The sequence below is a fragment of the Aulonocara stuartgranti genome (genome assembly GCF_965226115.1).
Source record: "Aulonocara stuartgranti genome assembly, chromosome: 11".
NCBI lineage: Eukaryota > Metazoa > Chordata > Actinopteri > Cichliformes > Cichlidae > Aulonocara > Aulonocara stuartgranti.
The window spans coordinates 31,666,150-31,693,925 of NC_138947.1; the positions used below are offsets into that span (position 1 = coordinate 31,666,150).

Consider the following 27,776-nt stretch of genomic DNA (forward strand, 5'->3'; position numbering starts at 1 on the left):
AAGGACAAATAGTGGTTCTTACTCCTTGCGCTCAAATGATCAGCTGCTGTTGTCTGTTCCCCTTGTCCGCACAGAGGTGGGTAAGAAAGCCTTTGTCCACTCTGCGCCTTTTTCGTGGAACATGTTACAGAAAGACTGGAAACTAACTGAATTGTTGTCTTTAAATGTTTTTAAAACTAAACTCAAAGGCCTACAGGCTGCCTCAATAATGTGTAATTGTTTTGTGTAATTTTAACTTTGTTTGTTCGTATGTATTTGTCTTGAAATGTGCTGCCTCTTGGCCAGGACTCCCTTGAAAAAGAGGTCTTTGATCTCAACGGGACATTCCTGGTTAAATAAAGGCTAAATAAAAAATAAAATATAATGCTACATAATTATACAGTTTTTCCATCATTAATTCAAATCTTTTATAAATGAAGTGTATGTGACTGGTGGTAGGACTAAACCTAGATTATAAGCACTGACCTTTATCAACCAGATGTCTTTTCACACGCTGGTCAGATAACAGATTGTCACAGTGGGTTTAAAATGGCAGCAATTTGTTTGACTATCAACTGTTCTTCTGTTATTATTTGGTTGTGAAACACTATAACACCTTTAGTATATAGCTAGCATATAGCTGTTGCACCATGTAATACGATCTGAAAGGCATCTAATTGACAATGATCCCAAACATAATGCCAACGCAGAAAAAGCATACTTGGATAGAAAAATACAACAAAAAAATGAAACACTATCAGCCATAGACAGGCCTCCCCGGAGCCCAGACTCAACATTATTGATGCAGTGTGGAATCATCCTGAGAACAGAACAAAATGAAGTCAACAGCCAAAGAAGAGCTGTGAATGTCCTTCAAGAAGCCCAATCCTGAAGACGTCTTCAGACAATAAAGGTTGTCTAAGAGAGTTTAACCCTGTAAGAAAGAAATTTCTAATTATTTGGAACTGAGATGTTTATTAATCGTTATAACAAAATCCACAAAACTTTTTTTTTTTCCTATATCATGTTGTGTATGATTTATTTTTTGTATCACATTCGATAGATTGGCAACTTTTTGTTAACAAAAATGTTAATTTTAGACAAAAAGAACTTTTGTGCATAACATTTTGAAATTATATCAACTATTGATCATGTTGATGAGATAGAAGTCTCAGAAACCCATGTATTAAATATGATAGAAAGGCATTATAGGGTTAAGCTAGGGTTAAGCGATCATACCAAATACTGATTTTCAAACTTGTTGCAATCGTACAAACTCAGTCTTTCCCATTCATATTTTTTGAAATATACATATTTCAGTAGATCTCCACAGATATTCTTCATTTTCCAAGCAAAACATAAAGAAATGAGGGTAAGTTCAATACTTTCACACATTATAGTATACCAACTTTTTTTTAAATCACACAATAATAAAAGTAGTATTTGGGTTTCAGTGGGATACATAAACATCAGGACTTTGCCCTTATCTTCCAGACAGTGGAAAAAAAAAGGACAAAGATACTGGTGTCCTTGTTATCTAATAACAAGGAAATGGTAGGTCTAACAATATTTTGAAGGCTTTTATTCCTCTGATGATAATTTAATACTTTTAAAGATGGTCAAATACTACAATTATAAGTTTTTGCTTTAAAATATTTTATTAAGACCCCTTATTAACTTAAATACACAAACTCGGTACCTATTGATCAATCTGACTTATTGCCTTTCAGTGCGAAAACATGCCGGAGAAGGCGATATAACTTAAAAATAAAGAATAACGATTTGATTACAAAAGTGATGTTTATTTAATTAAGACAAACTATAGAAGAAAATTATTTACAACACTGCAAGGTGTCCATTCAGAAACTGCTTTGAATTGATAATTCTTTAAAGCAGCGCTCCCCAACCCCCGGGCCACGGACCAGTACTGGGCCGCGAGAGGCTCGGGTGTGAAATTTATGGTTTTCAGGGTTTTTATTGTTAGCTGCTAATGAAGTTAGACAATTACACAGTGAATCCGCGTTTATTATTATAATTACGAAATACCGCAGTTTTTGTTTTGGTCGCATCATTTTATTTTGTTGTATTCATCCGCGGCCTTAAAGGCCGGTCTGTGAAAATATTGTCTGACATTAAACCGGTCCGTGGTGCAAAAAAGGTTGGGGACCACTGGTTTAAAGGACTCCACTGAACTCAAGCGTGACATAAACACAAAGCATGAAAAAGCATCTTTTCCAAAAGCTGTAAACAGTGATCGTCGTTCAACAAAACAAGCTTGGCTCAACAAATGAGGAGTGTGTGTTTGTCAGTATTTATTGAAAAACTTTGCAATAATTCAGTTTATCACACAGGCTCACAAAATGATTCACGAGTAAAACTGATAGTCACTCTTAAAATGTAAATACAAAATGCCAGAACACGTTATTGTTGTGGAACAAAACAAAATTGTAATCGGTACACTGTAACAGCCAAGAAAACATCTGCATGAAGTAGATTTTAATACTGAACCCACAGTGTCAATGTCCAATATGTTGTATTTACTTGTTAGTCAGTCAATCCATGCCTCATTAGTGGGAGCAGTACTGTGTCCCCCCCCACAGAGCACAGTGTATTTTCTCCAATTTGTAAAATGAGAAAGATGTAAGGCGGAAAGAATGTGACGGTTCAAAAGAATAGTGAATAATGTGCTCAAAAGCAAAACAAAATCCATCCAAGGAGCACTCTCTTTATGATTTTAGAAATTTTTACATCAAGTAAAATTTCTAAAATCATAAACATGTATCCAACAGGCCTATTTCACAGCAGCCATTTGACTTAAAATAGCAGCTAAACAGACAGGAAGCTTTAATGTGTTTAGATTAGTGACACCTGTCTCTCCCTACTATCTGCTGTGGCTGCTGCGAAATAGGCATAATGCATAATCCCAGGGTGGCTTCTGGTTAAACTGAATTTGACACAGAGCACTCGTATCAAATTTGCACGTCTCTCTTTATCTACATGTCTTCTGTTCATTTTATACGAATTTAATTACAGAATACTAAAAGGAAGGTTAGTGGCTTTTAGCCGCAGGCGTTGTCTAAACCTGACAAACGGCTGACTAAACGATTAGAGCATAACCTTCCAAGTCACTTGAGTGTCTAAGTTTCCCAGGTGTGCAACAACATTTCATTACCTTTATTCAAAGCTGTCTTGATGCATGCTGAATCATCCAGGTAAGGAAATCCCAAAAAGTTGATTCAGTTCATCTGGACGTGATGTTTTCAGTGTGACATCCAAGTGACTTCTTCAGTCTCAGCTGACTGCAGGTTTCCCCAACATATTAAACAGTACATTTGCATTTCCACAGCTGTTTTTAACTTGAACCTTTAACTGCTTAATAAACTTAAGAAAATGTACTTTGCATATTTGTCTTCTCTCATAAAATGAACCCAACGAAACCGGCATTGAGCTGAGACCCAAGAAGTCGCTTGGATTAGTGATGAAACATTTCTCCCACAGCTCTACGTCCAGATAAACATAATCTACTTTTGGGGATTTATCTAAAGCTGCATTTCCACCACAGGTTTCCCAAAGAATAAGGAACCTGCGCAGTAAATCAGGATGTTTTCCAGGGACCTGCAATATTTTAGAGTTTTGAGGAAATATTTAATATTTTGGGTGGCTGTAGCTCAGGTGGCAGAGCAGGTCAGCCACTAATCAGAAGGTCGGTGGTTCGATCCCAGGCTGCCTCCTGGCTGCATGCCAAATATCCTTGGGCAAGATACTAACCCCATGTTTGCCTGGTGGTCAGAGGGCCCGGTGGCGCCTGTGTCCGGCAGCCTCGCCTCTGTCAGTGCGCCCCACGGCAGCTGTGGCTAGAATGTAGCTTGCTATCGCCAGTGTGTAAATGTGTGTGTGAATGGGTGGATGACTAAATGTAGTGTAAAGCGCTTTGGGGTCCTTAAGGACTAGAAAAGCGCTATACAAATGCAGGCCATTTACCATTTACCCTAACAAAACATCCTTTCTAAGCGGTATTACTGTGAATGGGGCTTCGGTTCACGTCTGCAACTACTGCACTTCTCACTCACATCACAATATGCTGCAATACCTCACAAAATATGTTCAATCTAACCTTTTGGATCCACTTTGTGATGACTGCATGTCTATTTAGTGACAAAGAATTGCGCGCTCACCTCCCTCATTTCACATTACAACATCAACATTTTAGTGTGCTCTACGCTGAAGTAGTGATCTGCAATATAGTGGCATGCCTAATTTGCCTAATCTTCACAGCTCTTTAAATCATGGTGGAAATGCAGACGACCAACAGTCTGAAGAAAGCTTTTTGTGCCTTGAAATTTCCTGGGACATTTGTGTGGAAATGTAGCTTAATACAGGATTACAAGGACCCCAGAGTGGAAAAACGTGATGGGCACAGAACGTCGATGGCCACTGAAATGTATTTTGATTTAAAATCATTACACCTGGCCTCTAGCGTGCTGCAAATAATGCTGATAAAGGTCTGAAATGGCTGCGTAGGAACTTCCACACACAGCACAGCTCACACCATCTGAAGGCTTTTCATTTGACATGCTGGCATTCTGAGTCACGTGTTTCTTCACAGTTCTTAAAGGGGTAATGGGTTTTCCAAGTCCATTTTTACCTACACTGTCACAACTGGCCTCTTTATCTTGCACTACGTTTGCCCTGCTGGGATGCTCAGAAGAATTACCCAAATCAGGATCCCGGCTTTGAACACAGGAAGTCACAATTGATTCTTGAAAAACCGGGTCTGGATATTTAGATAAGGGATCTGAGAGAGATTTAATTTCCTCAGAAGCCTGGCGTAATGTTTCTATGCCATTATTGGTGGGAGGGTTTAGCGTTTTCGTGTTTGACGGTGCATTGCGATCATCTACTGATAAATCAAAATCAGAGTCTTTGCGTATGTCTTGCGTTGAGGAATGGCAGAGCTGGTGACTAAACAGCATGTCTAGAGTTTTAAAGCTGCACCTGCAGCGCTCGCATTGATAAGGCAGAAACACTTTCTTGGGCCTGACTTGAACCCACTGGAACTCTGGGTGCTCACTCATGTGTTTTTTGTAAGGCTCTACAAACCGAAAACCTTGCCCGCACTGAGGACACGTGAAGCGGCCATCCCTGTGACGATGAATTCTCTGATGGTGCCACAACTTTTTCCAGCTTCCTAGTGTTTTACCACAGCAGGCACAGGTGTAGCTTTGACCTGGGGCGTGTGTGAGCATGTGGGCTCTGAGCCTGCCCATGTGTCTGAAGAGTCGCCCACAGTTTGGGCACAGATATCTCCTGGGATCTGATCTGTTGTCTACTTTGTTTAACTTTGACACTAGGTGTGAGAGACTGTGAGCTGGTATGACCGTGGACTGGAACGGTTTTTTCAAGTTGTTGGAGCGTTTCTTGCGGATGATCTGTGGCTGTTTCTTCTGTGTTTCACAGCTGGCAGCTGCCACCAGAGCTGAATTGTGCGCCGATGAGCACCTGAGCGCAGGCACTGTGTACTGAATTAACGACACAGTCTCCTCCTCCTTAATCGCAGAGCTGGAGGCAGTTTTTTCCACGCTGCACTGACTGCGATGGGCGTTGAATTCAGACAGCACACCGAACAGCTTGTCGCAGTACAAGCAGCGATAAAGCTTTGCGCCGGTGTGCTCTCGCATGTGGGTGTTGAACTCCTGCAAATGGTCAAAAACATTCTTGCAGATGTGGCATGTGTACGTTAGCGAAGGCTTTGGGCGTCTGTGTTCTTGCGCGTTGTCATCGCTTCCCAAAGGTCTACATGAGTGATTTTTTGCATTGCTGTAGTGAGTAAATGATTTTTCACAATGGGTGCAGTTGTAACGCTTCACAGACCAATGCGTGAGCTCGTGAACACGGAGGAAATAGGCCTGCCCAAAAGCTTTGCCACAGATGTCGCACTTATAAGGCTTCTCTCCTGTGTGGACTCGGACGTGTCTTATGAGCGCCGATTGAAATGGGAATGATTTGCCACAGTACTGGCAGACTTTTTTCTCTCTTTTTTCCACTGCTCTTTGCAGCTCCCTGCTGCTTTCCTCTGCTGGTTCTCTGCTCTGTTCCTCAGCCTTGCTGTTCTTACACTCCTCGTTCAGCTCGTGTGCGTGCATTTCCATATGTGCAGCGTACTCAGAGCAAGAGAATTTAATCTTGCAATATGGGCACTTCTGATATATGTTGCGCTTTCTGTGGGTCTTGAGATGAAGATTTAAGTTAGAGTTTTTGCTAAAACCCTTGCCACACTCTGAACACTTGAACGGCCTCTCTCCTGTATGAATGCGCTGATGGATGACGAACTGAGACAGAAACTTAAAAGTACGACCACAGTAACCACATTTCAACAGGGTTTTACCCCCCTTTTTAGTATAGATGACATTTTCGCCAACATTGGCGTTAGCTTCCTTTTCCTCATCACTGCAGTTTGTTTTTGGTTGGGTGTCACTACCCGCTTCGTGGTTCTCTACAAGACGCTCTCTTGGTAATAAAACCTTGTTTACCATCCTCCTCCTCTTACCACCTCTCTTGCGTCGAAAAACAACATTTGGAACCTCAGATTTAACTAAGGGAGTGGTGCTGTGCTGGGAAGAATTGGGGCTATTTGACCTGGGCGCAGGTTTTAAATGCTCCAGCTCTAAATTCTCAGCTTTGACAGCAAACGGGGCCCCAATAGATGTCCGCATTTGCTCAGGGGGAGTCAGGGTATCTGTGCTAGAGGGCTTTGGCAGCTCTGCATCTGCTGGAGACTCTGAGAAGTCTGGTGTTTCTGATGGTGACTCCTCGCTGCCATTTATGTCCAATGACTGATTTACTTTAAGGTTATCAGTCTGAGTTGGGTTTGGCAAATCAGATTCTTTCAAGCTGTCTGAAGGAATAGCTTCAGGCTCAGGCTGGGAATTCACCTCTGCTTTTGGTAATGCAGTTTTGTCTTGTTGCTTCTCCTGCTCTAGTCCTTCCCCAGAATGCAGTGGGAGCTGATCATCCCTCACATCTGAATCAGTCTCATGTTTGTCAGTGTCCAACTGTTTTTCTGTCTCTGTGCTTTTTCCGCAGTCTATGTCAGTGCTCAACGTCAGCAAGGCCTCCTGGGATTCATCCAGCTTGGACACTTTTGCTGGAAGTTGCTGATCAATTTGCAACTTAGTCCTTCGTCTCTTCACACCTTTAGAGTTGGATGTACGAGTACTTTCTGTAGTCCCCGCTTCAGTTTGTTTTAGATCCTCCTTGTCCTTCTTGCTATGAGATTCTAACTTATCATCCTGCATCAAAGTAGGTTGCTCCACCCTACTCCTCAGTGTTCGTGCAGGACTGCTAAACTTATTAGCATGAGAACCAGGAGCAGCCATAGAAACCTGGTTTTGAAAAGCTGCCATTTCTGATTTTCTTGGCCTTCCTGGTCTTCTTTTTGGCAGCAAAGGAGCAGCGACTTGTACGTTGTTATCCAGGACAGGCTGAGGAGCGGGCATCTCATTATGAGCCGCACTATTTATTAACTTACTATCCACAGCGTAAGGCAAATCGTCACTGTTGTGGTTTTCCACACTTGCTGGCAAAGGTATGGTGGTGCTAACTTCCTTATGCTGAACAGCATCTGCAGCATCTGGACCTCTTTTGTCTTCAGTCGGGGCTGGTTTGATTTTACGGGGTCTCCCACGTTTCTTGTGGATGATCACGGGCTTCCCTTGGCTGTCTATTGCAGAGCTGCACACGCTAGCAGGAGTCAGAGATTTTGCTTCCACCTCTGCCTGCGAGGGCACTGCCTCACTGCGCTGACAGTTTCTCTCACCAGCGCTTTCAGAGCTGACATGAACATCAGACTCCCGGCTCCCAGGCTGTTTCAACGCCGTCCCTTTCATTTTATCTCCCCGCCTGGAGTCCACGTCTCCCTCACTGCATGTCTTACCTTCGGGTATCTGTGGAAGTAAAAAGAAGAGTGAACATGAATGAATTAATGATTTTATTTTTTGTTGCACAAATCATTTGGAAAAGCATGTTTATTAAAGGTGGAAAGAATAAACACATGAACATGAATCATTTGCACATTTCAAAAACTATAGAGCGATATTTGCACAAATATATCTACCAAAATTGGTTCAAACTGGAAAACTAAGCGTGCATATTCACATATGCACAGATGCATGACTTCATAACACATCACATCAGACTGCGGTCTTCATTAGTGCAGATTTAAATGACGCTGTATACTGTAATAAACAGCACAAGCTCATCCACTTGTCTTTCTTACTGGCTACCTGCTTGCAGTCCGAAGAGGCATGATTGGAACTGCGAGGTTGAGGTGCCACAGAAGTTAACTCAGAGACTGTATTTTGGTCACTGCTTCCTCTGCTGAAGGACATTTTACTCCCCATGTCAAGAGTCTGTGGATTAAACAGCGACAAGGAGGTTGTAAAACGAGCAGCGACGCGTAAAAGCAAAAACGCTTCGGGCTGGGGAGTAATTATTCCCAGGATGAAAAATAGAAAATTACTAATAAACTGCATGCCATGCCCATTTGTCGTGATAAGTTTAAAGTGGATGGTTGAACTGGGATCATCTCATGCACCCACTGACTATTTTTACAGATAGGGGTACCAAACTGCAAATTTATACTGGAGAAGTATAGTAAAGGCCATAACTGGATCACACACAGCCAGATTTAAGCTCAATAAGCATATGCTGCTTTGCAAAACTTCAAGTTTTCCCCAAAAAAGATGAGCAACCTTTTAAAATTATCTAAATCCGCTGGGAAAGAAGCAGAGTTTGAAACTGGTTTTACAGAGAACTGCTGAGTTTCATAACCTCAAGACTTGAAAATACACCTCTAAGGGGACTGACACCCTTTTCCCATTACATTTCCAGAGGTAAATCTAGAATTTCTTCTACAACAGTTATATAAAAGTTAGTCAGAAGCAGATGGACTTTGCCAATTTAAAAAAATAAAAACCATACAGCATCTTATAAATAATGATGTATCATTACACAACTGCTTACAAGCTATTTATCTTTAGGTATCAATAGGTATCTTTAGCATCAATAACAATACTCTGTATGACAATATTTAAAGCTCATCATCTATCACCAACAGTTTAAAGCGACCGGACCCGCAGAAACATGCACACTATCCAGGCTCAAAGTAGATTCACTGCAGTTTGCAAAAGCACAGGGCATATGCATTAGATGTAACAGAAGAAATCCAGCCTAGCTTGACAAGATGTGCATGGTTGCTATTGTTATCCTGCCTTTCATCTCCACTGCAGGAACACTTCATCTGATGGAGACTTTGTGATGCTCACGAGCTGCTGACTCACATTTAAACCCCCTCTCAGACACAGCCGTGCCCCACTGTCTCACTTCTATAATGTTTTACAGCATTTACAGATTTAAAAAGAAACACGGCTACCAGTTATCATTCAAAGCTACCAAAGCCGTGACTAACAATGTGAGTTAGGCGTTATCGTGTGCTAGGCCACATCGCTAGCTCCGATAATTTGACATCACAGGCCACACGAACCTTAAGCATTAATCTCTACGCCTGCTCACACAACTTTCTTTACAGCAAGTAACGCATGTGTAGTTCATCTGTGATGGGTGATAGTAAACACAAAGTGCTTGCCTGCGTGGGAGAGAGTCAGAACTGGTTTCTGCGTAGCCATGCGCTGACCGCCGCTCAAACTAGAACTAGCTAGCACTGGCTAACTCAAGCTGTGGCTACGAGGCATTTTGGACGCCCTTTTCTTACAGGGATGCACTGATCTAAGAGCTGAGCTGTTAATGTGGGCCTCGCTTTTTCTTCTTTTCTGAACAGTTTGCAGAAGTGAATCAGTCGGTATCCACACACAAAGCAATCTGAAAAAACTGTTAATTAAGCCGAGCGCACAGAGCGCGTAGTTAGAGTGCTGTGGGAAATTTCGGAACTCCTCATGGGGAAAACTTTAAAAATTGTAATCAGAACACGCGCACACAAAAACAGCAGATTTGTTCTGTTTGTCAATATGTGTGTGTTGCTGAGACAATTAGAAATGTTATAAACAAGAAGCGTGGAAGGCAAAAAGACATACATTCATTTAGCAATTAACAATAATGTGAGTATGCCCAACTCCTACTCGTTCTGCAGTTTTAAGTTTTCGCAGGGAGTCCGTGTCAGATGTGCAAGCATCAAGTATCTCAATGTACATCCAATATATATCCAGTTTGGCATATGTTATCTTAACACATAGGATTTAAATTGACGCTTCTATTACACACAGACAACAAGTGAACTCCGCATGAGCGCTTCTGCAGCATCTTTGATTTTAAGGTATGGATGTTACCTCATAATGAATGGACGCACTACGTCGCTTTGTTTGTGCTTTGAAACAGCTCCCTCTGCTGGAGAACCACTAATGACAATGAAACTGTCATCATTAGTTTGGTGGATACAAAAAACAGGCAATTTTAAGAGTGGAGGCACAAAACTTGATAAAAATTAAGAAAAAAAACAACCCCTAATACACTATTAATATACCTCATTTTCAGACAGTATCTTTAAAATATCTATAATGAATTATTTTTCACGTTTGTATGTATTTGATGTACTTTTGTGAAAGATTACCAGCGCTTTACAATGCAGTATTAAAATATGCAGGATCTGATATCCTCGTGTCGTTTCCACATCATCATAATAAATGTTGTTCCAGGTTCAACATTGCAAGTGACCAATCACATTGTTGTGACGTAATACTATAAAGTGTCGTGAACACAAAACACTTGAGTTTGAAAATATACTTTAATACATTATATATTGTATTCTTAAAAGTCTCTACAAAGCTGGTATGAACACACTGGGCATTTTGGCCAATCCCCACAGCTTCACAACACATTCTGATCATACTAAAAACATAAAAACAGAGCAAAAACTATAATAGTGCCGGTTAGGGCACCAAACATGATTCAACCCCCACATACGTACATTTTTTTTTCATCTTCTGCAACCACCACAGAGGTACCACCTTCATACTTTTACAAATTCGAAATGCATTAACAAAAGAAATCGAGGTGAATTAAAGATGCATTTTTATTATCACTACTCTCTATATCTTAAAACAGTCTTGAGCAAACCAGGAAGCATCATGCTCCTGTGCAGTGAACTGAGCAGATTCCTTTCAACCAGGATGTCGCCATCTCTATGCGCTTGGTCCATATTTTACATGACATGCAGACTGGATGTGCCTCACTAGTTTTGTCAAGTCTTGATTGGTACAGATGACATTACTTGGTAAATCATCTCAGCAGGTTTGTCTGGTCCGCCTTCAACGATGTAACAGTCATCATCGCTATCTACTCCCGTGTTCCCGTTGACAGGCCCTTTTTCCAAGTTTACAGTCAGGATTTGGCTCTTCTTCACATTACCAGAAGATGGTATAATGCATTTCCTTTTGCCATTTACCTGAGCAGGAACTTGGCTTGCCGCTGGCATCATCTTTTTGAACTGCTGCATGCCACCTCGCACGTGTTGGGCCATAAACTCCCGTGCTTTGACACACTTGTGCCTCTGAAGGAGTTGAGCAGATTCAAAAGAAATATGACAGACTCGGCATGAGAAGCCACTTGATGCAGAAGACACCCCTGCAGAGTTTGTGGGCATCTTTAACTGCAAACTAGGATTTTGAGTATGAGGCTTTGATGGAAAGGACACACCGATGTTGGATGCATTCTTAAACTGCAATAATGGAGTGACACGTACCCCCTGTTTGGTAATGAAAGGGACACTCTTAATTTTCAAGATGGAGGTAGGGGGCAGTTCACCAATATTCTGATTTGTCACCTGCAGAGAGGAAGTAGTCGGAAGACCCAGGGCGCTCAGAGTCTTTTCCCCACTTGTCACGTTCATAGTCTTGAAACCAAGTGGCTTTGCTGTGACTAGCCTGAATTTGGATCCGTTGTTTGATGAGTTACATACATGGTAGCGAGGCACAATCTTTTTGTTGGAGAGCAGCAGCCCACATCCTATGCAGCCCGAAATTTTGTCAGGAACATGAAAGTTGTGGTGGGAGATGAGTAAGGTCTTTGAGAAAAAACACTGCCCACACTTACCACAAGAGTATGGCTTTTGCTTGTTAAACTTGCGCACTGTTGGAAGCAACACAACTGGCTGATAAAGCGTCCAGACATCCACTGTCGGTGCGCCAACATCTGCGAAAATATTCTGCATGTCTGTTGTTGAGGATGCGGGGTTTGGGAGCACAGATGCTTGTGACATTGATGGGTACAACTCAGGCACTTGTGAAATTTTTGCAGGCTGCACGCAAAGCTGCGGCACACACACCGACGCACTGGGTACCTGCAGCACAGGAGTCACTGGCAAAGAAACTGGGGGTGCACTGGCCTTTGTCCAAGCATTGGTCATTTTAGGCGTATTCCAGATTACCTCACCCTTCTGTATCCTTTTAAGTTTCTCCTCCTCCTCTATGCGCTTCTCTATCCTGCGGTTCCGTATGGTTTTGTGATCAAGCACTTGGTGCCCGGGCTCGTGCATAGTGCTGTGCTCCTGCATGTGCTTGTACTCAGTAAACTCGGTCCCGCAGGAGCAGATGAAACTCGCGGATGAACACATATGCTCCTCCAGGCATTTCCTGTTTGCAAATATCTGCTCACAGCTGAAGCAAAACTGCCCTCCATTCATCAGGTCTGTGACCAAGTTGTAATCCAGGGTGCTTTGCCTTCCTGTCTCCATCCTCACACTGAGCATTAGTGTGTTCACTGCTAACGGGGAGCACGCTGGTCCTGGTAGAAGAAGCAGGTTTGAGAATAAATATGAATCACAAGCAGTGTACGGAACATCACCTTTACCTTCTTTTTACATGTTTAAAATGCATTTGCTGTTCGCCTATAAAGGAAAGTCCAAACTTCTGCACAATTACTAGCAAATCACTACAACTTTGAAAGGAAAACCAAATTATTAGGCGGTGAATTATTCACAAAAATGCACTGTACACTTGAGACATCTGGAGGGTAAAGCACCTTAGCTAGCAACACTGTAAAATTAATAACGGCTTTTTTTTTTATCTAACGCGCGCTTCCTTTGCTACATGCCTAGCATGCTAGCGTTAGCCTCTGCTACATCACATACAACATCATTAGCTCATTCCAACATGAAAACGAAACCGCTGCCATCCCAATAGTAAGGCACTACCTTGGAAAAGCTGCAAACTGTTTGTCTGGTGTCGTTTTGCGAGACATTAACAAATGGGCTGAGTCGCCGGTATATAGCACAAATAGGTAGCAGTTAGCCTGTAACCACACCGAACAAACAAGAGGGAAGAAGGGGAAAAAAGAAAAGAAATCCTCATCTTCTTCTCTTAAACATCACACGCTGTTATGTTGCACTAGCGCCACCAACTGGGAATCTTAACGCATTCACCGAGTATAACAATAAAAATCAGGAAAATCAGAAAATCCCCCAAAACATAACAAAACAAAACAAACAAACAAAACCAGCAATAAAGTTTTAGATACCCTATCTTTATTCAATTTACAGAACAAACCGAAAGGGTGTATGTAGGCTGATGCTAAAACACCTCAAGAAAATCAATTCAACTACAACTCACCTCACCTTTTAATCAAGACAAAAAGAAGAAAAACAAAGAAATAATAGATCACTGATGTCAAATTTACAACTACAGATGAACTCTTTAAATCTAAAGCATCTTCGCAGTAAACAGTTATCACAGTACTGAATAATTTTGTCTGGGAAGCCTATTAATTTCTTCTTAAATGGTGCCATATTTGGTGATTTAGCAGTAGAGCTGAGCACGTGGGCTGTGCCTGTGAAAAACTTGCCAAATCTACCAATACGAAACAGCTTCTGGATATTAAGTGGTAATTATCTCTTGTAGGCTTTGTCCATAATTTGAATCATGCTGAAAACTACTAATCTATCATACTTTGTTTATTTCAATGTATTTATTGAATATATATATTGGATTTGTTGACTCACTGTAGGGTTTGATAGTTGTTATTCATATGGTTTCAAAATAATTATTTCTTTATTAGGTTTTATTTATATAAGTAAAAAGTTAGAAGTTTGTCTCAAGTTTCCAAACACATCTACACATTAAATTATATATGGAACTATATGAGAATAATCTAAATACACAGTGAATTTATTTGTATATGAGGTCTTCAACTTTGACCATACTGAACTAGATTTGGACATTTAGATTTAGATACAATTTCTATACAATTTACAATTTCATTTTACATAAACTAAGTTCTTAGTTATTGCCTGAAGAACTTTGACAAATAGTTTGATAAAGAGAGATTTTGTTGAAATCAAACTTTACAACAACAAAGGTTCATAAGTCAAAGCTTTACTCCTTTCGTTTCAGTATCTTTTCCATTCTTTCATAATATTGCTAATATTTCCTTCTCCTTAAAAACCCCAATACTGCTATAATGGTGTAAAGAATAATTTACTGGTATACTTAGGACCTACTAGTATCAAGTGAACACCATTTAAACACCAAAGCCTACCTGTTGTTGCTGACTATGTCCAACCCTGTGTGACCACAGTGTACCCATATTCTGATGTCTGCTTCTTGCAGAATAACACATCACAAAGTTTAAATGATCTGAAACTGGTTTCTTGAACATGGCAGTGAGTTCACTGCACCTTTGGGATGTGGGAGAAAAGGAGATTCACATGATGGATGTGCAGCTCAAAGCTGCATCACACAGTTGCTCCAGCAACTATGATGCTATCATGTCAACGTGGACCAAAATCTCTGAGGAATGTTTCCTGCACCTTGTTGACTCTGAGACAAAGAAATAAAGCATTTCTGAAAGCAAAAATGGCTTCACCAAAAGTACCTAATAGTGTCTGGTGAGTGTGCGGTAAGACCTTTATCCATGTCACTAGCTCAGTGAGACCTGTACATTTAATCCAGCCTAAGTGAGTCTTACACAAACAAGTTAACACGAATGTTATTAAACCTTCCAACAGCAGGCACAGCCTGTGAGTTTTACTTAAACTAATACCTATACTGATTGTTACTAATCTACTTTTGCATTTGCTGCAGTTTATGTCAGTGAATTGTAGATTTCACGCTGTAAAGAAAAACACTGACTTACAATGTTCAATCCAGACCTTGGAAATGGCAGCAGACTCAGTGCCACTTGCTCTAGAATGTTGCCTTGGACACACAGATATTAAGCACTTCTAATTCTGCTAATGAGGGTCATTTGATAAAGTTAAAATCTCCTCAAGTAGGGATTAAATAAACTGCTTGAAATCCCGTTTGTACAGCTTTTGAGCACTGTGCTCTCAAGTGTAGATCACAGCATTTTAACTTTACTACACATCCACATCATGTACTTTTCATTTGTCAACCATGTTGATTTATTCTGATTACCATTATACCACAAACACTTTAACATGGCCTGTTCAGACAGCAGCCTTGAGTCCAGGTAATTGTGGCTGGATTGAGCTCCTCCATTGTTTTTTTAGAAAAGCTGTAATGCCTGGTAAGTAAGCCACTTAGTACTTATGTAATATGAAAAGTGAGCTATAACTGACCACAAAGATTAAGGAAATAAAAAAAATGGGAGGGAAATTGGTATTCTCTCATAAATATGCAAATCTCAGATGTTTTCTTTCTATTGGGTACCTACAATTTAAGTATGAAGCAGCAATCTAATGATCTTGGTACATCACATTCATGAAAACCTTAAGTTACAGAAATATCAATACAATACTCCAAAAGACCACATAGGATGATGGAGGTGGCATAAAATATCAAACTGTGACGACATGAAGTAAGCACCCTTTACTTGATAAGGTTTGGTCAATATACTTAACATGTCCATTGAGAGAGTTCACAACTTTTCTGTTTCACATACTGGTATCTTTATTAACACCAAGAACAACAACAAGCTACAGCACCAACCCGATGATAAAAGTTTGGTTAATAAAATATTCAATCATTTACAGGCTACTGAGCACAGGGAAAATAAGGATCAACTTAGTAAAACTAAAATGTGTAGTATGTCTGTTTTGTTTTTTAAACATTTTTAAAGAGGGTTAAGCTACTATCGCACTTTAAAAAAAACATCTTATGTAGCTGTACAACATCCTGTAAAGTTTAAAAACAAAAAAGCAAAAAGAACACAGTATAAAAAAAAAGAGCTCATTTCTTAATCCAACACTCTCAAGACAGACACAATTTTAAAAAATGTTGTTAAGATGTAAGCTGTTCTTGTGGTTTTGGATTTATGTCCCCAGCCATGATGCGATGAATCCTCCTGCGGTGGTTTTTGAGTGATTTCAGGTTTGGGTACGTACCCTGGCAGACGTCGCATCGGTACGATTCAGACTGTTTGTGAGTCAGCAGGTGTTTCTGCAAACTCTCCACTGTACCAAACCAGCGGAGGCAAACAGGACAGCGGACAGGCTTGATGGCAGGCTTGCAGGCACCGCTCCTCTGGTGAAAAATCAGACTGATGGTGTTTGGAAAGTCAGCGTTGCAGTGGGAACAGTGCACACTTTTGGGTGGGCTTGCAAACTGATTTGTAACCCGTGCACCTTTGCATCGATTCCATGATATGTGCCTTCGGAGGGAACAGCGAGTTGCAAAAGTATTCCCGCATCGTGTGCACACAATCCTCCCCTGCTTCTTTGGTGGATTTGGTAGTGGCTCTGGGTGTGATTGCTTCTGTGGAGGAGGGTGCACTGACTGAACCTGCTGCTGCTGTTGCTGTTGTTGTTGCTGCTGCTGCTGCGGCGGTGGAGGTTGCTGCTGCTGAAATCGAATCAACAGTGGTTGTGATCGCTGTGGCTGTAGTCCCTTCAGTAACTGGTGATGAGGATGCATGTGGATCTGCAAATGAACTTCATAGTCTGCCCAGGAATTGACTGTTTCTCCACAAGTTGGACAAGTGTACGATTCTTGAGCATGCTTCTGCAAATGCTCCAAGAGAAGTCTCGGAGACGTAAATCCAACCCCACACTCACACGTCACCCTCCTTGGAAGTACAGACGGCAGTGACATGATGCCCCAGTTTCCTCCATCATCCTCCTGGGTTTGACTTGCTGGCTCTGCTGATCCATTGCCTGGCAAGCTCGTCTGCACAGTCCCTCTTTCCACATCTGCCATGGTTCGTTGAAACTGACATCTTTTTCTATGAACCATCATGTTATCTTTGCGGTTGAAGGTTTTCCCACAGACAAAACAGGAAAACATTGGTTTGATATTATTGGCATTCAGTGTAACCAAACCCTGACTACCACCCTGTGCTATAGCTCCAAACCCACGTGGCCTGAAACCACAGAGTCGCAGGTGGCGCCTCAAAGTTGAAGCACGGCTGTAGGTTTTTTGACATCTGTTGCACGGGTATCGTTTCACTCCATCCCGGACGAAATAGCGCAGACCATGTTCAACTGAAAAGGAGTTCTTCGCTTCATCATCAACACCCTTCTCTGCAGAACTGAACACCTGCGTTTCATCATCCAAAGGCATCGTCCACTGCCCTTCGTTACTACCGTCACTATTGGCTGCTTCTGCATCCCAGTTATTTTCTTCTCCTTGCTGGAGTGAAATGCTACACACAGAATTATCCTTGTGCTGCTCCATCACTGGAGATTTCAGGGAGAATGGGGAGAAGTTCTGTGCTGGGCGAGCCCAGGCCAATTGTGAAACTGCAGACTGCTCTGCATTTGGAGAGGTCACCTCTACCTTGATACGGCCAGTAACTTCCGTGCCCACGCCAATGCTCTTGGAATTCTGGGATGCAGCACTGACTTCATCCACACCATCACTGGCAATGCTTTTAGTGGACTGCAGTGCTAGCATCTTCTGTATTGAGGGATTGATCTGCTGAGAGAGGACTGACCTTGGACCTTGGCACTTGTGTGTTTTGAGGTTCCACCTCCGTGCATAGCTGTGCTTGCACATTGGACAGAAGAAAACCTTTTTCGCATTGTTGAGACTGTGGAACGGCACTATTTTCTGTGCAAATGGAAACTTGGATTTTAAAGCGCTTGATGGCGGTAGAGCCCTGTTTCCGAACTGAGGGCACACATGATTGTCAGGCAAAGGCAGTCTCCCAATGATCAGCTGTTTGCATCGACGACAACACTTAATCCTCTCTTTTTTGTGTAAAAAATGATGCTCTGTCAATCTGTCCAGGTTCTGAAAAACCCTACGACAGCGGCCACACTGGTATTTCCCATATGTTCCGCTACCAACAGGATCCATGAGCTTTTGACGAGTCTCGAGAACTACAACAGGAGATAAAGTCTTAGTCAGAGAGACAACCCTCTTCTTACTGGACTCAAGAATTCTGCTAATGGATGGAGCCTTTGTCTTTATATCGGGTTTTGCGAGGAGTCGCCTCAACTGTGCAATAGACAGATCATTGATTGGCGCCGCTTCTGTTTTTGATCCTGGTGTTATATCCATGGGTACAGCTTCCTGCTTGGGGATAACTGTGTTTTCGTTCTGATCCTGACTCTGAGGAAGGGGTAAGTGTTTCATGTACGCTGATGCGAGCAGCTTCATAAGGATGTTATTTGTGGGCAAATTCTCTCCTTTTTCACAGCTGCGGACAGCATTTGTGTTCTCCTCGAAATTAGTTTCCTCTACAGTCTCTGTTATTTGCTCGGCAGTGGATGGCATGTTCTGAAGTTGCTCCTCACTATCATTTTCAGGGGGAGCACACTGGCCTTGAGGATCGGTTACTATGGCAATATTGTCCTCCAGGCTTACATCTGCTTTTTGGGCTGTTAAAGTAGGTAATTCAACAGCTGGGGACTTGGAGGTAGAGGGACAAGCAAGGGCCAAACTGGACTGGGTTACAGGAGTGAATGATACATGCTGGGTTGGAAAATCCTTATTGCAATCTGTTGCACTGGGGAGAACAATGTTACTATCCAGGGGCTGCAGCAGCTGTATTTGAGATATATGTGAACGTTTGTGCTCCAGCATAAGACCAAAGTCCTGAAATTCCTCTCCACAATCACAAATAAAGAAAGAAGGTGTAGGGCTGTCAGGCAAGAGTGTTGGCGAGCTTAGGTGCTCGATGGATGAGTCTGTACTTGCAAACGGCGTTTCATGTGGGCTGATGTTAGGCTGGGTTGGAGGAGGGGAGGTGACCTTGGAGGGTGGGCTGGCATGGGTTGCCTGATGTACTAGCAATGAGGCCAATCCAGTAAAGGTGGCTGAACAAGCCACACAGCGATACACTTTGGCAGCGTTTCCCTGTAGCCCAAGCATCATGGCAGCCAATTTACCCTATGAGGCAGGCAATCAGGTGGTCAAACAGGATGGATTCCTGTAAATCACACAAACAACATGAACAAAAGGATGTCAGCAATAGAAAGCAGACAGTCTCCGTTTAAAAGTATACAACACAAGCACACATATTTATTTCAATTAATTCCACAGTTAAATGTGTTTTTTCTGAGTACTGATGCCAGGGTTCCCCAAGTGTAGAGCAAACCCTGTGGTTTGGCAGACCTACGGTGACCCCCAAACCGTTTGAGAGTACATTTTCACACAGAAAAAAGGCAACTGAAAAAAAAAGTAAAGTAGATTTAAGGAGGAAAGTGTCCGTCAGGTATTAGTCTGCCAATTGCAGATTACAGAAGGGTAGAGCCTTTATCATTGTATGTAAAAGTGGTCAACTATGACTGGATAATCTCTTGTTAATATAGCTTTGAAGAAAATTAATTCCCTGGACTCTGTCTGTATTGTGCCAATTAGCATTATAGCAGGTGTTTGTGCGACAATAATTTAGTGCAACATTAAATTGACCCAGCAGAAACCCGAGTAAAACAAAACAACAATAAGGAAGCAAGAATTCTAAGTTTCCTGCTACCCATAAACCCTTTGGAGAAATTATAGAGAAACATTTCCCATACACACTAAGCCTTGAGCTTTATTTACCTATGTGTATACAAATCACCTTAATTTATGCGCATAAAAAAAAAATGCAGAAAGTTTTGCATATGACCACTGACCAATTTTGTTTGGTTGGAGAAAAGCAAAGTCACTGATGCAAAAAGCCAACAGAATGTCCCATCTTTGTTCACAATATATATATTAGGGGTGCAACGATACACAATATTCACGGTTCGGTTCGATACTTTGGTGTCACGGTTTGATATTTTTTCGATACAAAAAAATGTTCATGCTTTTTTAATTTGTCATTTATTAAAATTATAAATATATATTTTAACTCAAAAGTACCGTTTTTAAATTTAATGTTGCTGAAACAACAAAATAATTTAAAAAACAAATCTATCTAATTGAGAAATCACTCATCTTTGGAAAAGAGAGTTTATTACAGAGAAATGGCTCTTTCCAAAATAAAAGCTATACTATACGCTTCTTCTGGGCTATATTCTCAGCAGCATATTAAATATATCAGGTCCCCATAAGGAGAATCATGTGCTAATGGCTGTCTAAATGACTTGGGTAAAGTTTGTAGCATGCGTGCTTGTTGTTTTTGTCTGATTCCACTTGTCTTTGCACTAGGATGATGTCAGCGTAAATGTGCAGTCATATTCGTTGTGTTCCCACTAGTGCTGTCAGTGTTAATCTCGTTGAAATGATGTCAACGCCACAACACGGCAAATCTCCGTTAACGAGCTACCGCGGATCGCCCCGTGCATGGGGCTGGACGGCCAACACCTTAACAAGCTAACTGTGCTAATGCACTAGTTCCCACCAATGTAATTGAGCATTGCGTGGCACATCCGACATACTGTTTTACTTTTGTCCATGACGCGCTTACCTTCAGGGTCATATGTCACATGAAAACCAAAATAGTTCCAATCGCCAGATCTGAATGAGGGTGGGGGAGGTTCAATTTGCCATGTTGCAAGGAGAGCTTAACTTCTGTCTCGCTAGCTTGCCCTGTGCTCAGTGAATCTGCGTTCGACTACTCCGCCTAGGCTGCACTGTCGAGCGCAGATCCACTGAGCGCTCAACACAGACAGCATCGTCAGAAGGAAATTTGATAAAATAAATTAAAAATTTTGTATTGTTCGATACATATGCGTACCGAACCGAAAGCATTGTATCGAACAGTTCAATATCGATACGAGTATCGTTGCACCCATAAAAAAAAAAAAAAAATTATAATTATATATATATATATATATATATATATATATATATATTAGGGGTGCAACGATATTCGTATCGATATTGAACCGTTCGATACAGTGCTTTCGGTTCGGTACGCATATGTATCGAACAATACAACATTTGTAATTTATTTTATCAACTTTCCTTCTGACGATGCTGTCTGTGTGGAGCGCTCAGTGAATCTGCGTTCGACTACTCCGCCTAGGCTGCACTGTCGAGTGCAGATCCACTGAGTGCTCAACACAGACAGCATAGTCAGAAGGAAGAGCGCAGGGCAAGCTAGCAAGACAGAAGTTAAGCTCTCCAGATCTGGCGTTTGGAATTATTTTGGTTTTCATGTGACGTATGACCCTGAAGGTAAGCGAGTCATGGACTAAAGTAAAACAGTATGTTGGATGTGCCGTGCAATGCTCAATTACATGGGTGGGAGCTAGTGTGTTAGCGCAGTTAGCTCGTTAACGTGTTGGCCGTCTAGCCCCATGCACGGGGCGATCGGCGGTAGCTCGTTAACGGAGATTTGCCGTGTTGTGGCGTTAAGGTCATTTCAACAAGATTAACCTGAAATCACAAGTGGGAACACAACGAATATGACTGCACATTTACGCCGACATCATCCTAGTGCAAAGACAAAAACAACAAGCATGCTACTAACTTTAGCCGAGTCATTTAGACAGCTGTTAGCACATGATTCTCCTTATGCTGCTGAGAATATAGCCCAGAAGAAGCGGATAGTATAGCTTTTATTTTGGAAAGAGACATTTCTCTGTAATAAACTCTCTTTTCCAAAGATGAGTGATTCCTCAATCAGATACAGGGCTTGCAATATCGCTAGCCCGACGTCCTGGGGCTAGCGATTTTTTTCAGTCGGGCTACCAAAATCTATCTCTTCCCTGCCCGTCGGGCTATTGTAGGAAGAAAAATATATGTCAATGCTTTTGCATTCTTTCAGAAATGTAGCTGGGTAATTATGTCATTGGCATCGGTGAGCCACTGTCAATATGTGACATATTGAAATCGCGTTTGAATTTGCGCTTGTTTTTTTGCTTTCACTTTGCAATCGCGCGAACTGTGTATAGAGAGCGACAGCACTGATCTGTGAGTGATGAAAATTTGTGCACCAATTCCTCTGACATCGTCTTATTAATCGTTAGCTCACTATGCAAACATGACAAGTGAAATCTCCCGCAGCAAGCTTAAACATGTGAGAGGTTGATCGCGCAGAGAATCGCTGAGCTTATGTGAGTGCGTGTGTAAAAGCAGGAGGATATATATTTCATTTCTTCTGAGCCAAATAAGACAGGTCAGGGTGAAGAAGTGACAGCCAAAGAAAAGCTTACCACAAAACGGAGAAGTTATGACAAATCAGACTATAAGGCAAAAAGAAAGTGCAGCTTTATGGTTTCATGGACAAAAGAATTTCTGTGGCTGCAATATGACGAGCTAAATAACCAGGGCTGCACATAAGTGGTCCGCAGGTGCGCATTCGCTGTCAAAATAAAAAACGCGCACAAGGGTTAGGGTTAAATTTAAAAACTGTACTTTTGAGTTAAAATATATATTTATAATTTTAATAAATGACAAATTAAAAAGGCATGAACATTTTTTTGTATCGAAAAAATATCGAACCGTGACACCAAAGTATCGAACCGAACCGTGAATTTTGTGTATCGTTGCACCCCTAATATATATATATATATATATATATATATATATATGTATATATATATATATATATATATATATATGTATATATATATATATATATATATATATATATATATATATATATATATATATATATATATATATATAAAAAAGGGAAAAACAAATAATATAGGAAACACTATTAATGAGGCCCATTGTCATTTGGGATGTTAGTGACTATGACCAAACTATATTAATGCTTTATCATGTCTACTCCAAAAAAAAGCGATACATTTGAAACCATAAAAAAATACGTGGTAAAAGACACGCTTGGACAGAGCTGCCTTTTGCAGAGGTCTTTCCTCCCAACACCTCATTCTACAGAGCAGATGAAGCATGCCCTAGATTGGAGGGACTGCAGAAGAATCTATCAGGTCTTTCTGCAGAAATGGGATCAGGTCCTCAAGCTACAGACTGACCCTCATTTCCACTGGCATGATGAGGTGCATTTCCACTTACTCCTGACAGCAGGAAAAAAATGTGCAGACCTGTGATACTGTGATTCTGCCTCTGAAGCATGCCCAACTGGGAGAGCCTCAACAAAGCTGTGCGGCTGAGCAAAACCAGATGGCTGCATGTTTGGTCATGCGATAAACTGCACTCACTCACAGCCACTCACATGTAATGCAAATCAACACAGGTCCCATCATTAATTTTACACTACCCAAATATTTTTAAAAAAGAAAAAAAAAGAAAAGGAAATCTCTTAGCTGATACAGATAGGGTGATAAATTAAAGGAGAAACCAACATAAAGTGTTCTATGATTTGCAAAATGCAAAGTGATGGACAGTGTCCGGGGAGGAGACAAATCCTTTAGGGTCTCTGCATCAGGAAGGGCATCTGGCATTAAAATCTGCCAAGTCAAACATGGATAGCTACCTGCTGTGGCAATACGGGAGTAGCCGAAATTGGCTGAAAGCAATGAAATGTGTGCAAAACAGGTGAAGAAGAGAGTGCCAGGGGTGATTTGTGATAGAAGGACAGCACCGAGAGTGAAAGAGAAGGTAGTGAGACCTCTATGATGTATACAGGAAGCTGGGATGAAGATGTTAAGATTTTCACTGTGAGAGACCAGGGTGGACCAGATTTAAAATGAATATGTTAGAGGGGCAGCTCAGATAGAGCAGTTAGCAAAGGAGAAAAGGCTGAGATGTTTTGGACATGTGCAGAGGAGTGACAGTAGATATACTGGACAAAGGATGTTAAAGATGGAGTTGCAAACCACGCAGAAAAGAGGCATGTAGTAAAAGACAACGTACAGCGGGTTGATGCAACAGAAGAGTATGCTAGGGATAGATGAAGGCAGATGATCTGCTGTCGCAAGCTGTAAAGAGAGCAGTTGAAAGAAGACAGTGATGACAGTCACTTACTGAATTTTCACACCAATCATTTGTAGCTGCTGTTACCTTTATTTTGTTTACCATATTTTGTGTTCTTAAAGATTTGTTTGACTCCAACATTTTTATTGTTACTTTGCCTTAAGCTTCAAACACTTTCTTAACCTTGCTGCCATATCAAAAATGTTATTTTAAGTCACAAGTGATCGCACTTCTATGGACCAAATAGCTGTGCATTTATACTGGCAATGCTGGGATATTTAGGGTTGCAAAAATGTTTCTTGCCAAGAATTTGTCACTCTACTTCACCTACAGCTTTTTACAGTTTTTACAGAAATCAAAACACTGATGTGGCAAAGATAATAGAAAGCTGCGTGGGATAGTCAGCCAATAGAGATTGAAAATGTGACGTCATTCAGGGGTAAAACCGCAAAGAATTCTGGGAACTCGTGGCAAGAGGTACTAGCGCACGCAGGCTTTCAATTGAAATCAGTTACACAGCGATAAAAAGAAACACAAAAAAATGGCAAGAAGCTGCTGTATTATTAACTGCAATAGCCGGTTGTATGACAGCCACGGGAAGCCGACGGGTAAAGAGATCGGTTGTTATCGGATTACGTCATTGAAGAGAAATTGTTCGAGCCATGTTTCCGAAGTAACAAAGAGGCGACGGATGGCCTGGATTGCAGCCCATCAAAGACCAAATATAACGTCTCAGAACACTCCAGCTCACAGGTTAGTCTGCTCCAAGCATTCCCACAAAGGTCAGTGTTTTGTAGTAGTTAATACGTCATTTTTCATAACATAATTGGTGATATAGGTTACAAGCAAGTCTGGCGCTGAACAGAAATTGTCGCGCTATGCTCCTTTGTTTATTGTGCATAAATAATGAATTGTCTTGACACAATATTGCGTTTCGCTTCTGTTATTATGGTACATTGACAAAAACATGTACTTTTATTCACAGGATAAAACAGGTTTTTTGTATCACTAATTGCCCAGTACGATTACAGCATACAGTATTATTGTCACTGCTACATTTCTGTAATGCGAACCAGAAATTATTTCCACTACTAATTAATTACCGTTGAGCTCAAAGGTCCTATTAATAAACTGTTAACGAATGTGTATTTATGAAGACGATTTGTGAGACTGGTAAACTTACAATATGTACGATGGTCTTTCGTTCTACACGGTGCATTTCAAGGTCCTGTACCCATCCGTCGGTAAACTGTACCTGGGCTTGTTGCAGTGACCTGAAGTTACTAAAAACTTCATGAGTGCATGCACTCACTCCAAGAACCGTATAATTATAAATATGAGCGTGGTGAAAGTTGGGCAGCACGCTAACGTCTTTTGTCCACTCTGTGTGCTCGTAAGGGTCTAAACCTTTCACTCCTTTGATTTTTTCCTCGTATCTTTTCTTTGACTTTTCATCAAGTCTGTCTTTGTACGGACCGGCATTGTTCTCCTTCGTTTTGTACATTCCTTTTTTGGGGGGGGGGCAAAGAAAAAGCAAGAAGGTATTGGAACCGGAGAATGAACGTTTTGCGGTGCTGCAAATGCTCGCATTTGATGCGGTACTTGAATTGTTTTGCCACAAGTTCCCAGCATGCAATGGGCGAAAGTCACGTGGTCTGTCAATCTCTATACAGTTGTGTTGGTCACTCTAGCACGACAATACGCCCAAGCTGATCTCAATAGTGCTCGGTGAGGTTGAGGCCAGAACTGCAGGGATCCTCTCACTTCTAAATTGTGGAAGTAGTCTCTGATAAACCCTGCTCTGTGATGTTGTCATCTTAGATGACATCTTCTCATCAGTCCCAGACTAGGTTTGGCACGTTTTTTTCCCCACGGGCGCAACTTATATACTCAACTCTGCTGCTCAACCCGCAAATGCAATTTCCAAACAAATAATAATGGATTGGATTTATATAGCGCTTTTCAAGGCACCCAAAGCGCTTTACAATACCACTATTCATTCACTCTCACATTCATACACTGGTGGAGGCAAGCTACAGTTGTAGCCACAGCTGCCCTGGGGCAGACTGACAGAAGCGAGGCTGCCATATCGCGCCATCGGCCCCTCTGGCCATCACCAGTAGGCAAGTAGGGTAAAGTGTCTTGCCCAAGGACACAACGGCCAGGACAGAGAGCCCAGGGATCGAACCGGCGACCTTCCGGTTACAGATGCGATTCCCAACCCCCTGAGCCATGGTCGCCCCATTTAAATATGGCACCATTTAAGGGAAAATAAATATGCTTTCCAACAATATCAGATTTATTGCCAAGAAGCATTAAAACAAACAAATAATTAACCAAAGAAGTTTCCTTACTTTCTGTACTGAGCTTTAATTTAATGTGCATTTTTATGTGGCAAAGAATGGATGAAACCTAAAAACTGCCACAGATTTCACTCAAAAACAAAAAAGGTTAATGTCATTGATATGATATTAATTCTAGGGAAACATTAACCATAAAGTGTTTCCTCTATGTGCAACACAATAACTTTAAAAATGTTATTAATTAAAGTAATGACACATAATCATGTTATGAATATTTTGAATATTTGAAGTTCAAGCATGAGGAGGCCAGTCTGACTTGCTGCTTGCATTATCGGACTATAAACAAGAAGATCAACCACAGCCAAGACACTCAATGCAAGGTGAGCATAAATATGCACACTGACAGGGTCGTTACTAAGTAATATAAGAATAATAGCGTTACCTGTGTAAGTTGGTTTGCTAATGCTGGACGCACTGCTAACAAACACAGCTACAATGTTTTGCCAACTTACTTTTGCACTAACAAATGCTTAAACAGCTGCAACTGAAGCATATGAGAGCTTTTGCTAGCTCCGATAGCTAGCTTGACATTCGCGCCCACCGTACATAAACAGTGTCTAGCTGAAACACCTCAAAGGGGGTTTGCTAGTGAAAGCTAACCAGGAGGAGGTGCCCGGCCACGTTCCCGAGTAGGCCCAAGAAATGAATAACTAACTAACGCTCGCAAGCTAGCTACCATGACCTACGAAGCAGCAGCTCCACAGAAACCGCCCGTTTCTATCTTCACGTACTCACCAGTCACAGGAGCGCGAACGTTTTCTGCAGACGAGGAATCACAAAGGCTGGGAACAAGGAGAGGAAATGGCTCGGTAGACATCTGTCCACGCAAAGAACGAACTCTCAAGGGAAGGGAAGGAAAGCTCAGCTCAACCCAGCTCTATGGTGAACAAATGTGATGCTGTGCCAGAAGGTAGAGCACTGAGCGGAAAGCTGCAGCTGCAGCAAGCGCGGAAGGGGTTGCACCGCGCGTGCGCAGTTAACGGAAAGCCTCTAGCAGCGCCTACCCTGTGCACCCATGGCCGCGTGCCGGATTGGCTCTGTATCTGTACTAGAGTTCAGATTGCATATGAAGCACAGAGTCCCACAAAACAACACACTACACACCGAGATCTGTAGAAATTTTACACTCAGCAAATGTTCACTTTTTTAAAAAAAAGGTGAATTAAGTATCACTATCAAAGTGTTGATTTCAACACTTTTTCAGGGTTTTTTTAATAGCTCCACACTCTCCAGATGTAAATTAACACTTTCAAAA

The 27,776-nt window shown here is 41.5% G+C and overlaps 4 protein-coding genes and 1 long non-coding RNA gene across 7 annotated transcripts in view; 1 reads left to right on the forward strand and 4 right to left on the reverse strand.

Moving 5' to 3' along the window:
• The window catches only part of LOC309717046, a 104,997-nt gene extending 84,010 nt beyond the window's left edge, over positions 1 to 20,987 (reverse strand). Inside the window, exon 1 of the long non-coding RNA XR_014279614.1 lies at positions 20,779 to 20,987. This is a non-coding gene — a long non-coding RNA (uncharacterized lncRNA). The remainder of the gene's footprint in view (positions 1 to 20,778) is intronic.
• The window catches only part of LOC309717043 (sialic acid-binding Ig-like lectin 14), a 287,651-nt gene that overhangs the window by 111,484 nt on the left and 148,391 nt on the right, over positions 1 to 27,776 (forward strand). The window lies entirely within an intron of this gene.
• On the reverse strand, positions 2,277 to 9,885 carry LOC309717948 (uncharacterized protein). 3 transcript variants are annotated; one of them, XM_082552884.1, is made up of 3 exons: positions 9,623 to 9,885; positions 8,262 to 8,387; positions 2,277 to 7,922 (listed from the first exon to the last, which is right to left on the reverse strand). In XM_082552884.1, the coding sequence occupies exons 2-3, from the start codon at positions 8,376 to 8,378 to the stop codon at positions 4,440 to 4,442; spliced, it is 3,600 nt and encodes a 1,199-aa protein (XP_082409010.1). In that variant the 5' UTR covers positions 8,379 to 8,387; positions 9,623 to 9,885; the 3' UTR covers positions 2,277 to 4,439. The 3 variants fall into 3 exon arrangements, with proteins under 3 accessions (XP_082409010.1, XP_082409011.1, XP_082409012.1); XM_082552885.1 differs by lacking the exon at positions 9,623 to 9,885 and adding an exon at positions 9,111 to 9,114; XM_082552886.1 differs by lacking the exon at positions 8,262 to 8,387.
• LOC309716647 (uncharacterized protein) lies at positions 10,756 to 13,374 on the reverse strand. Its single transcript, XM_082550577.1, has 2 exons — positions 13,181 to 13,374; positions 10,756 to 12,771 (listed from the first exon to the last, which is right to left on the reverse strand). Exon 2 carries the CDS (start codon positions 12,734 to 12,736, stop codon positions 11,231 to 11,233), a length of 1,506 nt encoding a protein of 501 aa, XP_082406703.1. The 5' UTR covers positions 12,737 to 12,771; positions 13,181 to 13,374; the 3' UTR covers positions 10,756 to 11,230.
• On the reverse strand, positions 15,761 to 27,552 carry LOC309717041 (uncharacterized protein). The gene is made up of 2 exons (XM_082551285.1): positions 27,257 to 27,552; positions 15,761 to 19,314 (listed from the first exon to the last, which is right to left on the reverse strand). The coding sequence occupies exon 2, from the start codon at positions 19,257 to 19,259 to the stop codon at positions 16,224 to 16,226; it is 3,036 nt and encodes a 1,011-aa protein (XP_082407411.1). The 5' UTR covers positions 19,260 to 19,314; positions 27,257 to 27,552; the 3' UTR covers positions 15,761 to 16,223.